This window comes from Oncorhynchus mykiss, chromosome 16 (assembly GCF_013265735.2).
Source record: "Oncorhynchus mykiss isolate Arlee chromosome 16, USDA_OmykA_1.1, whole genome shotgun sequence".
Taxonomy (NCBI): domain Eukaryota; kingdom Metazoa; phylum Chordata; class Actinopteri; order Salmoniformes; family Salmonidae; genus Oncorhynchus; species Oncorhynchus mykiss.
In genome coordinates this window covers 16043929-16065712 of record NC_048580.1, presented here as the reverse complement: position 1 = coordinate 16065712, position 21784 = coordinate 16043929, and the positions used below count along the sequence as shown (strand labels likewise).

The 21784-nt window shown below is 43.9% G+C and overlaps 1 protein-coding gene across 3 annotated transcripts in view; it reads left to right on the top strand.

Annotated features, from left to right (window-relative positions):
* Positions 1-21469, top strand: part of LOC110491446 (zinc transporter ZIP11) — a 136323-nt gene extending 114854 nt beyond the window's left edge. For all 3 annotated transcript variants that reach the window (XM_021564907.2, XM_021564906.2, XM_036946293.1), the window contains exons 8-10: positions 17478-17576; positions 18653-18811; positions 19864-21469. In XM_021564907.2, coding sequence (XP_021420582.2) covers positions 17478-17576; positions 18653-18811; positions 19864-19942 — 337 coding nt within the window. In that variant the 3' untranslated portion in view covers positions 19943-21469. The remainder of the gene's footprint in view (positions 1-17477; positions 17577-18652; positions 18812-19863) is intronic.
* Positions 21470-21784: the final 315 nt, after the last annotated feature.

The window sequence follows — 21784 nt, the reverse complement described above, 5'->3', positions numbered from 1 at the left end:
CAAAAAGAAAGGAGGACCAAGGCACTCTTCATATAATTAATTAAAACGCCTTTATTTGTATGGCATGTTCAATAGAAACTAGGTTTTAAAAATCCGACGCGTTTCGTCTGCATCGCCTTCGTCAGGGAGTACAAAGAAATAATACAATGTTCTCTTTTGAAAAGAAAGAGGACATTGTCAAAAGAGGACATTGTCAAAAGAGGACATTGTCAAGAGGACATTGTCAAGAGGACATTGTCAAGAGGACATTGTCAAGAGGACATTGTCAAGAGGACATTGTCAAGAGGACATTGTCAAGAGGACATTGTCAAAAGAGGACATTGTCAAAAGAGGACATTGTCAAAAGAGGACATTGTCAAAAGAGGACATTGTATTATTTCTTTGCACTCCCTGACAAAGGCCATGCAGCCGAAACGCATCAGATTTTTAAAACCTTGTTTCTATTGAACATGCCATACAAATAAAGGCATTTTAATTAATTATATGAAGAGTGCCTTGGTCCTCCTTTCTTTTTGACAACCAATTCACCCCTTTTACCAAAGAGCACCTTCTATCTACCAAAATGTACTATTGTGTACCTTAGTAGCGCTTCCCGTCCTCCTCTTTCTACAACACTGGAACTCTTCCAAGTCAAGATAAGCTTTGGTTTTACTAATTTATTGCCACCAGGGCCCGTCGGTGTAACTGCTTACTGATTGTACACTGTAACTTTACTGTGTGATTGTAGTGGGTTTACTAACGCATTAGTTCTATTAGCTATGTTGACTAGGACGTTACTTTAGTTAATATAGTGACAACGGTGTAGGCTGTGTGTAGCAGTTATGGTTTGGAAAGTTTTTTTCACCTGGTCACATATAGTTGATGTGTTGTGCATTGAAGTCCACTGGTGAAGGGAAAAGGCGAGAAGAGGAGAGATGTGAGAAGGATTACAATGTGGCTGCTATGAAAGTGAACTGTGTTTACATGTGATCAGGGGTGAATTCATTCGATTCTGTTGAAATATTTTTTAAACGGAACAAAACGGGGATGAACATACCTGAATTTGTCCAATAGAAACTCTCTTTTGCAACTGTTGGACTAATGATTACACCCGAGATCAGCTAGATGCAGGCAAGAGTGTGAAAGGGGTTATTGAATGTCACTGTCTGTCCATGTGTCACTGTGTGTCACATCAAATTGGTCTCTCGACCTGTGTGTACCTACGTTGTAAACTTACATTCATAAGCTAGGTTGTAGCAACTTCATGATGAGTATAGGGAAAATTTGAGAATTATGTAATAGCCTAAACCTATCGCTGTTAGATTGAACTGGGTGAATGGAATGTGAATGACAGTCATCCAATATGCTGTAATCGAAATAAGGCCATGCTCATGAAGAAATGAAAATTGAAGGGCACTGACCGCAACTGGAGTGAGCATATCTGCTTGTGTGTGTGTGTCTCCATGTTTGTGTGTCTGGGTCTGTGCGCGCATGCATGTGCATGTCTGTTAATGGTTCGATTGAGAGGCGGGAGGGAGGGGAGCAGGAATCCATAGGAATGTGTGGAGATCGCCCTCCAGATGCGGACTAGCCGCTGGTGCTGGTCCTGGTCCACTCGCTCGCTTTTTCTCTTGCGCTCCCTCCTCTCTCTCCTTGTGAAAGCCTCTCTTGTCCTCTGGTAGCTGTGTTAGCTCTCCTTCAGATGCAACTCCTCTTTCTCCTTGATGTGTTCTAGCAGGCCTCTTCACAGGAGGCAGAGTGGACGCCGTGAGCAGGTTCTCTCCATCCCAGTGGCTTTGCCTTTCTCCAGCTGCAGTATAACCATGTGTGTGTGTGTGTGTGTGTGTGTGCATGAGCTGTCAGCCAGAGGAAAGGGGTGGTAGTCAGGTAATGTAGTGATTTAAACAAAGAGGCCTCCTCAGCCAAGCTGAGGAAAACAATCCCAAATGTATTTGCTTTTTTTATTCTTTGAGGCTACATTCTTTCACATAATCAGTGGTATTGCAATGCGTTTCTACCTATCTTAACCCAAGATGTTTTGGGGGACAGTCAATGAAAGTCTAAATGTAGGATTACAGCATGCTTATTTGTGTGAATTGTCTGCAAATTGAGTGTAAAGTGGCCTCTTGTGTGCAGCCTCTTAGAGTGTATTGTAGTCATTAGTGTGAATAGGAAGAGAGTCAATCAATCAAATGTGGCTAGGAAAAACTCCCTAGGAAGAAATCTACAGAGGAACCAGGCTATGAGGGGTGGCCAGTTCTCTTCTGTCTGTGCCGGGTGGAGATTATAACAGAACATGGCCAAGATGTTCAAATGTTCATAGATGACCAGCAGGGTCAAATAATAATAATCACAGTGGTTGTAGAGGGTGCAACAGGTCAGCACCTCAGGAGTAAATGTCAGCTGGCTTTTCATAGCCGATCATTCAGAGTATCTCTACGACTCCTGCTGTCTCTAGGGAGTTGAAAACAGCAGGTCTGGGACAAGGTAGCATGTTCGGTGAACAGGTCAGAGTTCCATAGGTGCAGGCAGAACAGTTGAAACTGGAGCAGCAGCATGACCAGGTGGACTGGGGACAGCAAGGAGTCATCAGGCCAGTATTCCTGAGGCATGGTCCTAGGGCTCAAGTCCTCAGAGAGAGAATTAGAGAGAGCATACTTAAATTCACACAGGACACCGGATAAGATTGGAGAAATACTCCAGATATAACAGACTGACCCTAGCCCCCCGACACAAAATATTGCAGCATAAATACTGGAGGCTGAGACGAGGGGTCGGGAGACACAATACCCCCGGATAGGGCCAAACAGGCAGGATATAACCCCACCCACTTTGCCAAAGCACAGCCCCCACACCACTAGAGGGATATCTTCAACCACCAACTTACTATCCTGAGACAAGGCCGAGTATAGCCCACAAAGATCTCCCCCACGGCACGAACCTAAGGGGGGGCGCCAACCCGGACAGGAAAATCAAGAAAGTCTTTGTCACTGCAGCAGACCCAGTCAGTCCAATAGGGTTTCTGTTAGCTGATAAAAGCCGGCTTTTAGCAGATCACCAAAATGAAAAGCCAATAAATTATCATTTCGAAATAATGCTTTTTAGCCTATTAATTGATGTAAATACATTTGAGCTGTCATGTTTGTCGGGTGTCAAACTCATTCCTTGGAGGGCCTAGTGTCTGTGGGTTTTTGTTTTTTCCTTTCAATTAAGCCCTAGACAACTAGGCAAGGTGAGTTCTTCACTAATTAGTGACCTTAATTCATCAATCAAGTACAAGGGTGGAGCGAAAACCCGCAGACACTCTGCCCATCTTGGAATGAGTTTGACACATGGTCTATAGCAGGGTTCCCCAACTTGCGGCCCGCGGGCCGAATGTGGCCTGCGGGGTTTTTTATTTGACCCCCTAAGTTTTTTGTTGTTGTTGAATTTTCATTGTTGGACATAAGACTGTAAAAACACCAGGAATCCGTTCCAAGTGATTTTAATTTAGGAAAACTGTTGCCAAGTATTCCCACGCATAATAGAGAATCTAAGCAAGGTTGGAAATGATTATGTTTTAGTATTATTTCTGTTTGGTCTTCTTGCAGTCAATCTACAAATGATTTGTAATTATGTTCCGGTACCCGGACCATCCGCTCAAGAAAAAATGTGCATAATTTAGAAGGAACTAAATTGGTGCATGTGTATTTTATTTTGTCGTAATGCATCTTATTTATTACATGTGCAACGAATACAGATACAGAGATTAGTTTGAGCCAAAGCGCGAGAGGTGTTGCATCAGCTCGTGTTCCTGCTGGAGTGAGACATTCTTTTATAAGCCCAATTATTGTGCAACCAATTATAAACTCATCTTAAGGCTAAGTTCATCGTTAGAACCTTTCGTAGGAGCATCGTTAAATCTCTGAGCTGTTTCCAAAAACCATTATAATTAACGTTGCACTTTAAAACGCTCAATCTTATGCCGGCCAAAGATTTGAGGAGAGAAAGCTGATCCGAGAGCAGCGCTCCCTTTCTTTCGATTCATACAACCAGTACACTATTGACACATGCTCCAACGAAGCACTTAGCAAATGTTCTCTCTGCGTTGTGTTTTGGGAAATGCATGTTACGTCTTCGGCCGTTGTAGGAAAGATGCATCGTTAAAACACTCGTAAGCCTATGTTCATTCGCTATCGGGAAACCAGCCCAGAACGACAAGCTGACCAATAGAAGAGGTCAACTTTTCTACTATGGGGGATCATAGATTGAAATAGGCTAGTGATTTTTCTGTTTGTTACTCGTCTCGTCGGCTGAGGAAAGTCAATGTGGACAGTTATTCTAACATCTTCATAGTGAGCATCAGAATTCGGTAAAAAGGACATATACCACTGCATCCTTGACTTGCATGTTCTGTTAAGATGAATTACCACAATCTAAATGTAATTTATGTCGTTCTGAGCACTGTGGCTGGATGCCATAATCAGGTTACGCACCCCAATGCATATGGATCCGGTAAATTTGTTAAACTTCCGGGGTAAATTAAAATGCTGCTGGTCAAATGTCCGGTGCCACATTTTCCTAACAGGAACCCTGACACACTCACACACACACAGAGTGGTCCAAACCACAGCATTCCTGTGCTGTTGGCTCAGTCCTCTGGGGTCTGCAGAGGTCCGGCCCTCCCCAGCAGAGAGCCCCTCTGAGCTTGGTGGGTTTAGCACCACTCTCTCTGCCTTTCTCTCTCTGCCTTTCTCTCTCTGCCTTTCTCTCTCTGCCTCTCTCTCTCTGCCTCTCTCTCTCTCTCTGCCTCTCTCTCTCTCTGCCTCTCTCTCTCTCTGCCATTCTGCCTCTCTGCCATTCTGCCTCTCTGTCTCTGCCTCTCTGTCTCTGCCTCTCTCTCTCTGCCTCTCTCTCTCTGCCTCTCTCTCTGCCTCTCTCTGCCTCTCTTTCTCCCTCTCTCTCTCTTTCTACCTCTCTGCTTCTCTCTCTCTCTCTACCTCTCTCTCTGCCTTCTGGATTGGCCAGGGCAGAAATGGGCTGTTTTCAGACTACAGTCTAGTCATAATATAGCTGTCATAATGAACCCAATATGGAAAAAGTACTATACTATTTGGCACGAGATATGGAATCAAAACAGAATCATGCCTTACTGTGAAAACCTTTTTGATATTTCTGTAACATTGAGCTCATGCTCTTCCTGTTAGCTGGACGGTTTTGCTGGAGCAGAGATCAAAGCCATTGTGACTCGCTGCATCCGGGCTCTTCTATTGGAGGTGGCAGTGGTGGGCGGAGCTTGCACTGTGTTGTGTCAGCCAATTGAACTGAATCGTCCCCTATGCCATTTCACACACACAAACAAACACACACACACACGCACGCACACAGGTGGCTATGAGGGCCGGAGTGCAGCCAAATCCTGCCGTTATTACAGATGTCAATAAGAGGGAGGTATAGGGGGGCTTGCTACGCCAACGCATGGTGTTTCACTCCTTCACTGACCACTCGGCTCTCTTTCTCTCACACAGCACAAGAATAGTGTCTTTATGAAGTCAGGTTCCACTATGGTACTCAGGCCCTCTTAAAGCAGCTGACAGATGTTTGATACGCTGTAATTCACACTGCTTATAACACATTTGCACAGTCACTCAACAGGCATTCTTTTAAGAAGGACTTGTGTGTCTGGCAGTATATTTTCAGTGTACTGTGCAGTCTCCCCCTGACAGCCCCCTCAGCCAATGCTGTTAGTTCCCAGTGCTGGGCGTAACACTTCTATTGACTGGGCCGAGATAATTTAGACAGCCATCCAAGGGCCTGTGTGTGTGTGTGTGCATGCGTGAAGCATGCCTGTCCTGTCTTCTCTTTCCTTACGCTCCTCCAATAGCCTCCTCAGCAGACGGTCAGTTTAGTTTTATTTTAGATTCTACCTTTTTTGGAGCCATTCACATTTCTGCAATCTTGAGTGTTATGCTGTTTATAACCAACGTGTCGCTGAGGTCCGTGGACTTCACTGTGTGCTGTAGCTTTAGAGTTTTAAAGGAAGGAGAGCGAGTAGAGTGCAAGACAGGGAGAGAGCGACAGAGAGAGTATAGAAAGAATGAGGTCTAAAGAGAGAGAAATCCTCGTAGAGGTAGAACGAGTGAGAGAAGTACTGTAGAAGGTAGAAAGAGGAGAAAATGAGGAGGGTGAAGAAGAGTGACTAGAAACCCAGTGAAAGTGGACGAGGTCAGGTAGACAGGCAGGCGGTGACATTATCTCAGCCTGTGTCTGAGGGGGCTGAGGGGGCCTCTACAGTGAACTGTAGGACGACTGAGCGAGAGATCCCCAAGGACTAACACTGGAGGTCGATTAATGTCAAATCAAATCAAATTTTATTTGTCACATACACATGGTTAGCAGATGTTAATGCGAGTGTAGCGAAATGCTTGTGCTTCTAGTTCCAACAATGCAGTAATAACAAGTAATCTAACTAACAATTCCAAAACTACTGTCTTGTACACAGTGTAAGGGGATAAAGAATATGTACATAAGGATATATGAATGAGTGATGGTACAGAGCAGCATAGGCAAGATACAGTAGATGGTATTGAGTACAGTATGTACAAATGAGATGAGTATGTAAACAAAGTGGCATAGTATAAAGTGGCTAGTGATACATGTATTACATAAGGATACCGTCGATGATATAGAGTACAGTATATACGTATGCATATGAGATGAATAATGTAGGGTAAGTAACATTTATATAAGGTAGCATTGTTTAAAGTGGCTAGTGATATATTTACATCATTTCCCATCAATTCCCATTATTAAAGTGGCTGGAGTTGTGTCAGTGTGTTGGCAGCAGCCACTCAGTGTTAGTGGTGGCTGTTTAACAGTCTGATGGCCTTGAGATAGAAGCTGTTTTTCAGTCTCTCGGTCCCAGCTTTGATGCACCTGTACTGACCTCGCCTTCTGGATGATAGCGGGGTGAACAGGCAGTGGCTCGGGTGGTTGATGTCCTTGATGATCTTTATGGCCTTCCTGTGACATCGGGTGGTGTAGGTGTCCTGGAGGGCAGGTAGTTTGCCCCCGGTGATGCGTTGTGCGGACCTCACTACCCTCTGGAGAGCCTTACGGTTGAGGGCGGTGCAGTTGCCATACCAGGCGGTGATACAGCCCGCCAGGATGCTCTCGATTGTGCATCTGTAGAAGTTTGTGAGTGCTTTTGGTGACAAGCCGAATTTCTTCAGCCTCCTGAGGTTGAAGAGGCGCTGCTGCGCCTTCTTCACGATGCTGTCTGTGTGAGTGGACCAATTCAGTTTGTCTGTGATGTATATGCCGAGGAACTTAAAACTTGCTAACCTCTCCACTACTGTTCCATCGATGTGGATAGGGGGGTGTTCCCTCTGCTGTTTCCTGAAGTCCACAATCGTCTCCTTAGTTTTGTTGACGTTGAGTGTGAGGTTATTTTCCTGACACCACACTCCGAGGGCCCTCACCTCCTCCCTGTAGGCCGTCTCGTCGTTGTTGGTAATCAAGCCTACCACTGTTGTCGTCCGCAAACTTGATGATTGAGTTGGAGGCGTGCGTGGCCACGCAGTCGTGGGTGAACAGGGAGTACAGGAGAGGGCTCAGAACGCACCCTTGTGGGGCCCCAGTGTTGAGGATCAGCGGGGAGGAGATGTTGTTGCCTACCCTCACCACCTGGGGGCGGCCCGTCAGGAAGTCCAGTACCCAGTTGCACAGGGCGGGGTCGAGACCCAGGGTCTCGAGCTTGATGACGAGCTTGGAGGGTACTATGGTGTTGAATGCCGAGCTGTAGTCGATGAACAGCATTCTCACATAGGTATTCCTCTTGTCCAGATGGGTTAGGGCAGTGTGCAGTGTGGTTGAGATTGCATCGTCTGTGGACCTATTTGGGCGGTAAGCAAATTGGAGTGGGTCTAGGGTGTCAGGTAGGGTGGAGGTGATATGGTCCTTGACTAGTCTCTCAAAGCACTTCATGTTGACGGATGTGAGTGCTACGGGGCGGTAGTCGTTTAGCTCAGTTACCTTAGCTTTCTTGGGAACAGGAACAATGGTGGCCCTCTTGAAGCATGTGGGAACAGCAGACTGGTATAGGGATTGATTGAATATGTCCGTAAACACACCGGCCAGCTGGTCTGCGCATGCTCTGAGGGCGCGGCTGGGGATGCCGTCTGGGCCTGCAGCCTTGCGAGGGTTAACACGTTTAAATGTCTTACTCACCTCGGCTGCAGTGAAGGAAAGACCGCATGTTTTCGTTGCAGGCCGTGTCAGTGGCACTGTATTGTCCTCAAAGCGGGCAAAAAAGTTATTTAGTCTGCCTGGGAGCAAGACATCCTGGTCCGTGACTGGGCTGGATTTCTTCCTGTAGTCCGTGATTGACTGTAGACCCTGCCACATGCCTCTTGTGTCTGAGCCGTTGAATTGAGATTCTACTTTGTCTCTGTACTGGCGCTTAGCTTGTTTGATAGCCTTGCGGAGGGAATAGTTGCACTGTTTGTATTCGGTCATGTTACCAGACACCTTGCCCTGATTTAAAAGCAGTGGTTCGCGCTTTCAGTTTCACACGAATGCTGCCATCAATCCACGGTTTCTGGTTAGGGAATGTTTTAATCGTTGCTATGGGAACGACATCTTCAACGCACGTTCTAATGAACCCGCACACCGAATCAGCGTATTCGTCAATGTTGTTATCTGACGCAATACGAAACATGTCCCAGTCCACGTGATGGAAGCAGTCTTGGAGTGTGGAGTCAGCTTGGTCGGACCAGCGTTGGACAGACCTCAGCGTGGGAGCCTCTTGTTTTAGTTTCTGTCTGTAGGCAGGGATCAACAAAATGGAGTCGTGGTCAGCTTTTCCGAAAGGGGGGCGGGGCAGGGCCTTATATGCGTCGCGGAAGTTAGAGTAACAATGATCCAAGGTCTTTCCTCCCCTGGTTGCGCAATCGATATGCTGATAAAATTTGGGGAGTCTTGTTTTCAGATTAGCCTTGTTAAAATCCCCAGCTACAATGAATGCAGCCTCCGGATAAATCGTTTCCAGTTTGCAGAGAGTTAAATAAAGTTCGTTCAGAGCCATCGATGTGTCTGCTTGGGGGGGGATATATACGGCTGTGATTATAATCGAAGAGAATTCTCTTGGTAGATAATGCGGTCTACATTTGATTGTGAGGAATTCTAAATCAGGTGAACAGAAGGATTTGAGTTCCTGTATGTTTCTTTCATCACACCATGTCACGTTGGCCATGAGGCATACGCCCCCGCCCCTCTTCTTACCAGAAAGATGTTTGTTTCTGTCAGCGCGATGTGTGGAGAAACCCGTTGGCTGCACCGCTTCGGATAGAGTCTCTCCAGTGAGCCATGTTTCAGTGAAGCAAAGGACGTTACAGTCTCTGATGTCCCTCTGGAATGCTACCCTTGCTCGGATTTCATCAACCTTGTTGTCAAGAGACTGGACATTGGCAAGAAGAATGCTAGGGAGTGGTGCGCGATGTGCCCGTCTCCGGAGTCTGACCAGAAGACCGCCTCGTTTCCCTCTCTTTCGGAGTCGTTTTTTTGGGTCGCTGCATAGGATCCACTCCGTTGTCCTGTTTGTAAGGCAGAACACAGGATCCGCGTCGCGAAAAACATATTCTTGGTCGTACTGATGGTGAGTTGACGTTGCTCTTATATTCAGTAGTTCTTCTCGACTGTATGTAATGAAACCTAAGATGACCTGGGGTACTAATGTAAGAAATAACACGTAAAAAAACAAAAAACTGCATAGTTTCCTAGGAACGCGAAGCGAGGCGGCCATCTCTGTCGGCGCCGGAAGTACTAATGTAGCAACTATGAGAGGGGTTGGAGAGTAGCACTGTCACGTTAAGCTTGCTGCATGCTGACTGGCTTAGATTGATAGATTTGTATATTGGTGTGTAGGTGTACTGTGGGTGTTTCTTAATATGTGTGGCAGGCTCCCAGGTGGCGCAGTGTTCTAGGGCACTGCATCGCAGCGCTAGCTGTGCCACCAGAGACTCTGGGTTCGCGCCCAGGCTCTGTCGCTGCCGGCCGCGACTGGGAGGTCCATGGGGCGACTGGGAGGTCCGTGGGGCGACACACGTCGTCCGGGTTAGGGAGGGTTTGGCCGGTAGGGATATCCTTGTCTCATCGCGCACCAGCGACTCCTGTGGCGGGCCGGGTGCAGTGCACGCTAACCAAGGTCGCCAGGTGCGCAGTGTTCCCTCCGACACATTGGTGCGGCTGGCTTCCGGGTTGGATGCGCGCTGTGTTAAGAAGCAGTGCGGCTTGGTTGGGTTGTGTTTCGGAGGACGCATGACTTTCGACCTTCGTCTCTCCCGAGCCCGTACAGGAGTTGTAGCGATGAGTAACTACTAATAATTGAATACTACGAAAATTGGGGAGAGAAAGGGAGGGGTATTTTTGTTTTGTTTTATATGTGTGGCAGGGAGCTCGGCCCCAGTGATGTACTGGGCGCTACCCTCTAGCACCTTGAGGTTGGATGCCAAGCAGTTGCCAGTCAAGATTCACTCAATGGTGCAGCTGCAGATGTTTTTAAGGATCTGATTTCATGGCTACAGATGTGAGAGATAATTATTTAGACAGGTTACCTTGGCGTTCTTGGGCACAGGGAATATGGTGGTATGCTTGAAACATGTAGGTATTACAGACTGGGTCATGGCCTGGTACTCAGGGCTCTACTGTCCCTCCATCAGGTCCTAATGGTCCGGTACTCAGGGCTCTACTGTCCCTCCATCAGGTCCTAATGGTCTGGTACTCAGGGCTCTACTGTCCCTCCATCAAGTCCTAATGGCCTGGTACTCAGGGCTCTATTGTCCTTCTATCAAGTCCTAATGGCCTGGTACTCAGGGCTCTATTGTCCCTCCATCAAGTCCTAATGGCCTGGTACTCAGGGCTCTACTGTCCCTCCATCAGGTCCTAATGGTCTGGTACTCAGGGCTCTACTGTCCCTCCATCAAGTCCTAATGGTCTGGTACTCAGGGCTCTACTGTCCCTCCATCAAGTCCTAATGACCTGGTACTCAGGGCTCTATTGTCCTTCTATCAAGTCCTAATGGCCTGGTACTCAGGGCTCTATTGTCCCTCCAAGTCCTAATGGCCTGGTACTCAGGGCTCTACTGTCCCTCCATCAGCATCAGTATCATTCACAATTATGTTAATTAATGTTGAAATACAGTGAGACCGGTATACTTTTGCATGACAGTAACAGACTGACAGAATTTCATGACCGCCACAGCCCTAATGTCGACCCATTTTGATTCTTGAAGAAAGTAACATCAAGTACCAATGTCTTACCCCATCATAACCCACAATATAATGTGGTAAACAGTGTCTTTGAACAAACAACACATGCACAGTATTATTTTTTTTTTTAATGCTTTATTCATTGTAGTAAGAGGAGCGTTGGGTCTCCAAGAGGGTCTTATATACACACACCTCGGCGGGTAGCACTACACTAAAGCCAAGGACTTTTGATAACATTTGATAAGATGTTTTTACCACATAGCGAGTTATTTGTATCTAATGTTGTTTGAGACCCATGAGACGTGTCCAACTGTTGTTTAGTAAATTATATTATATTTCTCTGCAGTTTGTCAATGTATTTTTGCATGGTAGAAGTTCTACATCAGCTAGTGCAGAGCAGTTAAAGGTCCAATGCAGCTTTTTTTTTATATCATTATCAAATCATTTCTGAGTAAAAATGAAATACCTTGCTGTGATTGTTTTCAATTAAAATTGTAAAAAATTAACAAAAACTTGACATTTCTCAAGCAAGAATTTTGATAGGACTGTCTGGGAGTGGTCTGAGTAGGAAGGGGAACACTGAAAACGAGCTGTTATTGGCAGAGAGGTTTGGAGCTCTCTTACTTATTGGTCTATTACATCATTTCCCTCCTGGTGACATCACCAGGCAGGCCAAAGCAGGCTGACACTAAAAAGGCATTATCATAATTTTCACAATGTGACAGTAATATTCCATCCTCATAGTGTGGAAATATACACTGATCAAAAATGAAAATGCAACATGTAGTGTTGGTCCCATGTTTCATGAGCTGAAATAAAAGATCCCTGAAATGTTCCATATAGACAAAAAGCTTATTTCTCTCTAATTTTGTGCACAAATGTATTTACTTCCCTGTTAGTGAGCATTTCTCCTTTGCCAAGATAATTCATTCACCTGACAGATGTGGCATATCAAGAAGCTCATTAAACAGTGTGATCATTACACAGGTGAACCTTGTTCTGGGGACAATAAAAGGCCACTCTAAAATGTGCAGTTTTGACACCCAACAATGCTACAGATGTTTTGAGGGAGCGCGCAATTGGCATGCTGACAGTATGAATGTCCACCAGAGCTGTTGCCAAATAATTTAATGTTAATTTCTCTACCATAAGCTGTCTCCAACGTCGTTTTAGAGAATTTGGAGGCACGTCTAACCCGGACTCACAACCACAGACCACTTGCATGGCAACATGTGGGCGAGCGGTTTGCTGATGTCAATATTATGAACAGAGTGCCCCATGGTGGCGGTGGAGTTATTGTATTGGCAGGCATAAGCTACGGATAATGAACACAATTGGATTTTATCGATGATTGAAAGGGGAACCAACTCCATATCAATGTGCATGATTTTGGAATGAGATGTTGGCAGGTGTTCACATACATTTGGTCATGTTGTGTACCTTATTCTCGTACCCCATGTTACAACACATTGTTTAACTTTTTGTACACATTGTTTTTGTGAACAATTCACACACACACACACACACACACACACACACACACACACACACACACACACACACACACACACACACACACACACAGTATAATTGATTTGTAATGTTTAATTAATAGTAGCAAGAGGAGCGTTTGGATCTCCAAGAGGGTCTTTCAATACAGACTTTTCACCTGAGATCATTATAGTATTCATTGCGCATTCAGAATGTTCTCACACAGGGAAGACTCGGACGTAGTGGTCGGGCATTTGAAATGATTTCGCTATTCCAATAATATCCCCACTAAAATATGGATATCCGGATATTCGAAATACATATGTTTTTATTTTTTAATTTAAAAAAAAATGTATGTACACTATTCCTAAATGAATGATAACATAGTACATCGCTATTAGACTTTTACCCATGTGCAATACCTGCTCTATTTGTCTATTACAAAAAACACTATCACATCCACTTTTCACTTCTCATTGCCAATGTTGTATGTGCCCGTTAGGTGTAAAAGTATGTTCTGTACATCTGTCTCCTACTGGTCATTCAGCCTTCCAACCCGAGGCTTCTCTCAGCTTCAGCGCAAATTCTTTCAGTTTCAGGACATATTCTCTCAGCTTCTGCACCTCAGTCAAGCAGTCATGTCCGGTGGGTGTGCGTTCGTCGGTAGTGACAGTAGCTTCAGTCCCTCTGCGCACTGAACTCCACTCACTATGCTCTCTCTGCCTGTGCTGTGACCCTGTTGAGTGATGTCATTCTCTCTGAGCCATCCACTCCCTCCCTGAGCCTGTGACCCAGACAGACAGAACAGCAACACCAGCAGAGCTACAGCACCCTTCATTCTGAAACAATGCCTCTTCAGATATGATGCAGTTGATGATGCTCAGTCCCCGTCTTTATACACACACACATCCTAGGTAGAGCTACGTGAGACCGGTTCATCATGGAACATTTTTATTCGACTAAAGCCCAAGATTTGAGAGAACATTTGATCAGATAAGTTTAGCCACGCAGCAAGTCATTTCAACCGATACTGTCCAAGACCGTGAGAAATCTGCAACTGTTCTTTAGTAAATTATCTCCTAATTTCTTTGCACAGTTTGTCGATACATTTTTGTCTGGTTGAATTGTCGCCAGTGTTAAAAATATGGTCCCTGTGATGTGGTTATATTTTTTATAATGAAACTATTTTAGGTTTCAAACAGACCAATCACTGAGATGAGATGACCATTGACGCGTCAGGTAGCCTAGTGGTTAGAGCATTGGACTACTAACCGAAAGGTTGCAAGATCAAATCCCCGAGCTGACAAGGTAAAACAATCTGTCGTTCTTCCCTGAACATGGAAGTTAACCCACTGTTCCTAGGCCGTCGTTGTAAATAAGAATTTGTTCTTAACTGACTTGCCTAGTTAAATGAATGTAACATTTAAAAAAATGTGAACAGTTGTAAATATTGCAGATTGTACCTTTAAGACTGAAAAAGAGTGCCACCTGTTGGTTGGTTGGTTGTTAGTCTCTGAAAGAGGTGTCAGTTTAGAATAGAACAATTGGCCTGGGGCCAATGACAAGTAGGAGACAGATGTACAGAACACACTTTTGCGCCTAACGGGCACATACAACATTGGCAATGAGAAGTGGAAGTGATAGTGGTCCCTGCATATTGCCAATGTCAACTATTACTGTTTTTTGTAATGGACAGAAATAGAGCAGGTATTACACAGTGGTTATAGCACTGGTATATACAGTGTTACGTTATAGCTATGTGCTATGATATGCTGCTATTTACAGTGTTACGTTATAGCTATGTGTTATGTGCTATGTTATGCTGCTATATACAGTGTTACGTTGTAGCTATGTGCTATGATATGCTGCTATATACAGTGTTACGTTATAGCTATGTGCTATGATATGCTGCTATATACAGTGTTACGTTATAGCTATGTGCTATGATATGCTGCTATATACAGTGTTACGTTATAGCTATGTGTTATGTGCTATGATATGCTGCTATATACAGTGTTACGTTATAGCTATGTGCTATGATATGCTGCTATATACAGTGTTACGTTATAGCTATGTGCTATGTTATGCTGCTACATACAGTGTTACGTTATAGCTATGTGCTATGTTATGCTGCTATATACAGTGTTACATTATAGCTATGTGCTATGTTATGCTGCTATATACAGTGTTACGTTGTAGCTATGTGCTATGTTATGCTGCTATATACAGTGTTACGTTATAGCTATGTGCTATGTTATGCTGCTATATACAGTGTTGCGTTATAGCTATGTGCTATGTTATGCTGCTATATACAGTGTTACGTTATAGCTATGTGCTATGTGCTATGTTATGCTGCTATATACAGTGTTACGTTATAGCTATGTGCTATGATATGCTGCTATATACAGTGTTACGTTATAGCTATGTGCTATGTTATGCTGCTACATACAGTGTTACGTTATAGCTATGTGCTATGATATGCTGCTACCTACAGTGTTACGTTATTAAGGCTAGCAGGCTAACAGCCTAATATAACCATAGCACAATGGAAAAGCACACTATATGCAGAGGATAACCAAGCACACCATAGGAACAGGGCCAACTAGCAGCTTATTGCAGTACCAGTAAGTTAGCACGCTAGGCTAGCAGGCCAAAGCACAACATCGCTATTAATGTATTACCACTGTGCAATACCTGCTGTATTTCGCTCTATTACAGACAGAAATCTCTTTCTCTCTCTCTCCCTCTTTCTCATTCTCTTCATTCTCGCTCTCTTTCTCTCCCTCCCTCAATACTGAGGACTGGACAGGCGTGGTTCCATATGTTCTGGGCCAGTCCTGTCCTGATGCCGCAGCTGAACAAACATAGCTGCCATGAAATGCTGCTGTGCTGTAATGGGGAAATGTAGCTCACATGTATTAATTAGTACTGTTTGAGGTGTTTCCTGCCAATACAGCCCCCATGTGACGAGCAGTGAAAACAGAACTGGGTGACTGGGGTTCAACTCTACCACACCAAAGGCACAGCTTCTCCCTAACTTACTCAGGACTTCCTGACCTCCTTTTCTATCCCTTTTCTCTTTATTTTTCCTCCTTCTCGGTCTCCTCTCTCATGCGGCCCAGATGTATCTCTCTGCCATCCTTCCCTCGTTCCAATACTCCAGCCTTCTCTTTGGTCTGTCTTTGTCTCTCCAGGTGATTGTTGTTACACAATCCAATGGTCATGTGGCCCATCCAGATTGGCTGCCCCCATGGTCATATCCTTGTTTACATGTTAGCCTAACTGTATTGTGTATAGTAGCCTAGACCGTAGGGTTTGGTCTACTAGCCTAGCATGCAACTTACTGTTACTGCATTATGCTGCATTATCCCTGTTCTGCTGTGCTGTAATGGATAAATGTAGCTCAGATTTATGAAATAGTACTGTATACAAATGTGTTTCCTGCCAATACAGCCCCCATGTGACCAGTGACTGGATTCACTTCAACCACACCCCACAGGGTCTACTCCCTCACTCTCTCCAGACTTCTCCTTCTTCTCTTCTATCCACTTTTTCCTCTTTCTTTTTCCTCCCTTCTCTGTCTCATGCGGCCCAGATGTTCTTCTCTGCTGTCCTTCCCTCGTTCTATACTCCAGCCTTCTCTTCATTTTTTTTCTGGATTCTCTCCCTGTCATTGTATCCCCATTTTTTCCTTGATACAGAAACACTCTTTCTAGCGTGTTGAAAACACATTTCCTTTCTTTTCTCTCTCGCTGTCTCTCTCTCTCTCTGCCTCTGTCTCTCTCGCTGTCTCTGTCTCTCGCTCTCTCTCGCTTCTTCCCCCCCCCCCCCCAGGCAGTGACTGCTGTAAACCTTTCCGTGACTAGCTGTCATTAATCTTCTCTCTCCAGGGGCAGGCTCTTGACTCTGTGCCTGTTACAGTGGTTCACAAGGAGAGAGGAAACTTAAAACGTTCCTCCCAAAAACACCCGTGTGTGGTGTTGCTGAGTTCTTTGCCCCCTGGGAACTGATGCGGTCCGACAAGGATGCAGTGGAGTGCGAGCAGCACTAACACCACTTATGAGCATGTCTTTGAATTACCGCCCTGGCTGCTAATAGTGTGGACGGGAGTGTGCTGTTAGCCTCAGTTTATTGATGCTCCGGAGGGCTTAGGATGAGGTGACTTGAGTGCTGTGTTGTTGTTTTAAATAGATTTGAGTTTCTTCTCTTCTAATTGTTCAGCAGTATGCATTTTCTCCCAACTCTTCATATCCAACTAACTCCTCGTGTGTCTCCTTAGCAATTGTTTCCAAGTCATTTCCTGTCCTGAGAATGAGCCCCTATCCATAGTCTGCGGTTTTATTGTGATGGCGATTTCCTCCAGTGCTGACTCTTTAGACTGAGCACTACTGCCTTTTAACTGACCCCGGAAACTGCCAGCAGCAAAATAACAGAGTTTCCCCCCCGTGTTATGTACTGTACATCATTCAAATACAGTTTCCTCCTCGCTAACCAACCAACCACCCGCCCACCCTCCAACCACACTTCTACCACACGTAGCCACGATACATCTCTAACTCTATTGAAGCAGCGAGGTTAAAGTGAATGTAATGCTTCACATGCCAACTCGACGCTCTGAAATCTCTCCCATTTAGGCCTCTAAACCAATGGCAATGAGCGACCATTGATTAGGGTAATGGCAATAAGAAATGTCATCTGAAAGGCCATCAGACAATGATCTAAGAAGTGGTGTCCTCTAAAGCGTTATCATGTGTTCCACAGGAACTTGGCCATTGGCATAGGGATCCAGAATTTCCCAGAGGGCCTTGCGGTGAGCCTCCCTCTGCGAGGTGCAGGGATGTCCACATGGAAAGCCTTCTGGTGAGTAACAACTCTTAATATCCAAACAGTATCTCCACATGATCATCACTGTTTTTCTGAAACCTTAACTGACAGGTTCTTCAGAAAGTATTCACATCCCTTGACTTTTTCCATGTTTTGTTGTGTTACAGCCTGCATTTAAAATGGATTAAATTGAGATTTTGTGGCGCTGATCAACACATAATACCCCATAATGTAAAAGTGTAATTATGTTTGTTTAAATGTTTACAAATTCATTAAAAATGAAAAGCTGAAATGTCTTGAGTCAACAAGTATTCAAGCCCTTTGTTATGGCAAGCCTAAATAAGTTCAGGAGTAAAAATGTGCTTAACAAGTCACATAACAAGTTGCGTGGACTCATTTTGAATGACTGCCCCATCTCTGTACCCCACATATACAATTATCTGTAAGGTCCCCCAATCAAGTAGTGAATTTCAAGCACAGATTCAACCACAAAGGCCAGGGAGGTTTTCAATGCCTCACAAAGAAGGGCACCAATTGGTAGATGAGTAAAAAATAAAAAAGCAGAGAGAAAATAAGGAAGCCGGAACAGAATAAACAAATATTCCAAAACATGCATCCTGTTTGCAACAAGGTACTTAAGTAATAATGCAAAACATATTGGCAAAGAAATGAACTTTTTGTCCTGAATACAAAGCGTTATGTTTGGAGCAATTCAGCCTTGTATCTCCAGGAATAGTTTCTAGTTTTAGCCAGCCAGAGCCCCTTAACCCCCTGTCTGTGGAGGGCAGAAGACTCACCAGATGATGGGATGCTTTGAAGACTTATCGAATCAAGATATGAGTGTTTTTTATTTTTCATGCATTTTTTATAAATATTGTACATTTTCTTCCACTTTGACATTAGAGTATTTTGTGTTGATCGTTGACCAAAAATGACAATTATATCCATTTTAATCCCATTTTTTAACACAACAAAATGTGGAAAAAGTCAAGGGGTGTGAATACTTCCTGTATATTAAACTGAATATTAAAATAATTGTTTTTGTTTGACAGCCAATGACTGAAGGGGACATAAAGGGTACTATCTAGGGTTTTGACTAACTCCTCTCTCAGGTACGGACAGCTCAGTGGAATGGTAGAACCAATCGCCGGGTTGCTAGGAGCTGTTGCCGTGGTGCTGGCTGAACCACTGTTGCCGTACGCCCTGGCCTTCGCTGCAGGGGCTATGGTGTATGTGGTGGTTGATGACATCATCCCAGAGGCTCAACTCAGGTGGGTAGAGAGAGGTTATTTTTTACTGTGCTCTCCTAACCCATGTCTTAGTCAAGGCTTAGTCCATGTCCAACCCTTTAGAAAACACTGGAACAATGTTTCCTAGTAATACAGTACCAGTCAAAAGTTAGGATGCACCTACTCATTCAAGGGTTTTTCTTTATTTTTTATTATTTTCTACATGTAGAATAATAGTGAAGACATCAAAAATATGAAGTAACACATATATAATCCAGTAGTAAACCAAAAAAAAAAAAAATAATCAAATTAAATTATACAGTTTAGATGCTTCAAAGAAATTCCACAAATTAACTTTTGACAAGGCACACTTGTTAATTGAAATGCATTCCAGGTGACTACCTCATGAAGCTGGTTGAGAGAATGCCAAGAGAGTGCAAAACTGTCATCCATGCATAGGGTGGCTACTTTGAAGAATCTCAACTATAAAATATATTTAGATTTGTTTAACACTTTTTCAAATCAAATCAAATTGTATTGGTCACATACACATGGTTAGCAGATGGTATTGCGAGTGTAGCGAAATGCTTGGTTACTGCATGATTCACTATTATTCTACGATGTAGAAAATAAAGGAAAACCCTTGAATGAGTAGGTGTGTCCAAACCTTTGACTGATACTGTCCATTAACAGATTTTTCTACCCTGGTTCCAACAGTAGTTGTTCATAGCTCTGTGACTCTGAGCTGGACTAGATCAATCGCTGTCTTTGTGTTAGTGTGAGCCGCGAGGAGGAAGAGTGGGAGCGGAGCAACGACACTGTCCCCCTGGAATGTTCTGGTTTTCACAACCCTGGGAGTGTTGTTTTCTTTAAGAAGTGAGACAGGGAGCGAGCTGTCCTTTTGACTTGTGTGGGTCCACTGTCACTGTGAAGTGTGTGCCTGCTAGCATGTTTAGGGTGTGTGTGTGTTTTAGTAACCTGACAGATTTCCATGTGCTCGGCTTATCTCTGTGTCTCAATGTATTGTATATGATTGAAGTACTGTATAAATACACCAACATTGATTAACACTGTCCATGTATATTGTCTTGAAGTGGGAACGGTAAGTTGGCTTCCTGGACCTCCATCCTGGGCTTTGTAGTGATGATGTCACTTGACGTTGGGCTGGGCTGAGGCCTCACCTCCACGCAGAACACCTCGCTGATGTCACAGAATGATGTCACGGCTAATCGCCAGACCTTGGGGAAAAAGGGACCAAATCTGCCTTCTCTCTAATTGCTTGCTTTTGTTGTATTTATTTTTATTTTATTTTTTAATTTTGACATTTTGTGAATTTGGTTGTTGTTTTTTGGGATACTGGATCCTTATTATAAAATGTGATGATACTTGAAAAGTGGTGTTTGTATGACTAGTTTAGACTGGTACTGAGACAGCCATGTATGAAAAATTGATAGTTGATTTTGAATAGATTTTTATGGAGTGTGTGTGTGTAATTGGGTTTACACCTCTAAGGGCTAAGTCCATTTTGGCTCCAACTGTGTCAGCCCACTCCACAGTTGGACCTCAAGACTGTGTTTTGAAGGCTAGTTATGGTCACTGAATGAAACACAGGGATCTTTGTCTACAGATATGTCACATATTACGAGGTGAATGTGTCGGCTTGCCTGATCCTTGAGAAGGATCTTTGCTCGGATTATGATGTAATGTATTTACAAATGGTGCACACCCTGATTCATTCAGGATGGAATGTTTTTTTTCTTCCTCAATTATCAAACATTTAAATGACCAAGTGGTTCCGTCTGTTTTTTCCTTGCTCTTTTGCTTTATTTAGCTTTTTCTCGCATACATTCTCTATCATCCTCAGGCTGGCCATTGTGTGTGTTTGGATGAAGAGAATGTGGTGTGGATGAAGAGAATGTGAATAGCAAAATTTTACAGCTAGCTTCTCCTTTCTTATCTTTTTCTCAACTACAGCACACACATTCCATTCGTATTGCATTGTTATTACATTATTATAATATGACATTCAGTTATCATTACAGGTGAAATGACATATAATTACTAATTTGTGAAAAGAGAGATATTGCAGCTAGCCAAATGCAATGCTAGCTACACAACCCAGATGCAACCTCCTTTTTGCTTGTTCATTTTTACGTTCATGAACTGTACTGTACTGCTGGAGTTTGGTGGGGGCTTCTAAACCCTCTGGCCTTATTGTACTGTAGACCCTCTGGCCTTACAGCTATGTATGGGACAACGTCTCAGAGTAGGTGTGCTGATCTAGGATGTGATTTTAAAAAGTAAAAATGATCTCAGCACTCTTACTCGGACACGCTTGATTGAAATGAACCCTGAGGGGTATACTACAAAGCAGGATCAATGAGTTAGCCAGTAAACTTGCATAAATTATTATTTTTTAAATGTGTTTGATTAGCCTGAAACGGGCATGGTCTGATTTAACTCAACAACCAAAAACACATATCTTAGCTTAGATTACTTAATGAAACAGAAAATCAATAGTTATTTTGGGTTGTTTATCCAAGTTAGCTGGCTAACTCATTGATCCTGCGTCGCGGTATACCCCTCAGGTCTCCCTGCCTAATTCTATTCTTGGAGGGGCCTGGATAGAACCATTCCCAAGGAAAAGTGTCATGGAGAGAGATGTGGTGATGATGTAATAAACCAAAACTGATTCCACTATGTGTTTTTCTCCGTTGTTAGTTAGAGGTGTCAACCCTGGTTCAGTCACCACCCCACTGACTCATGATTTACTGGAATCATTAACATATTGTACTGTAGACCTTTACCGTAATGCAGCTGTGCTCTTACTGCACAGGGTCCAAGCCTAACTGAAAAGACATGTAATAACTTAAAGGTTCTTGTAAATCATGCTTTGATGGCATTGGGAGATATGTATAAAAACACGAGTTATACTCAGAAGTATCCATACAGTGCATTCAGAAAGTATTCATACCACTTGACTGATTCCACATTTCGTTGTGTTGCAGCCTGAAT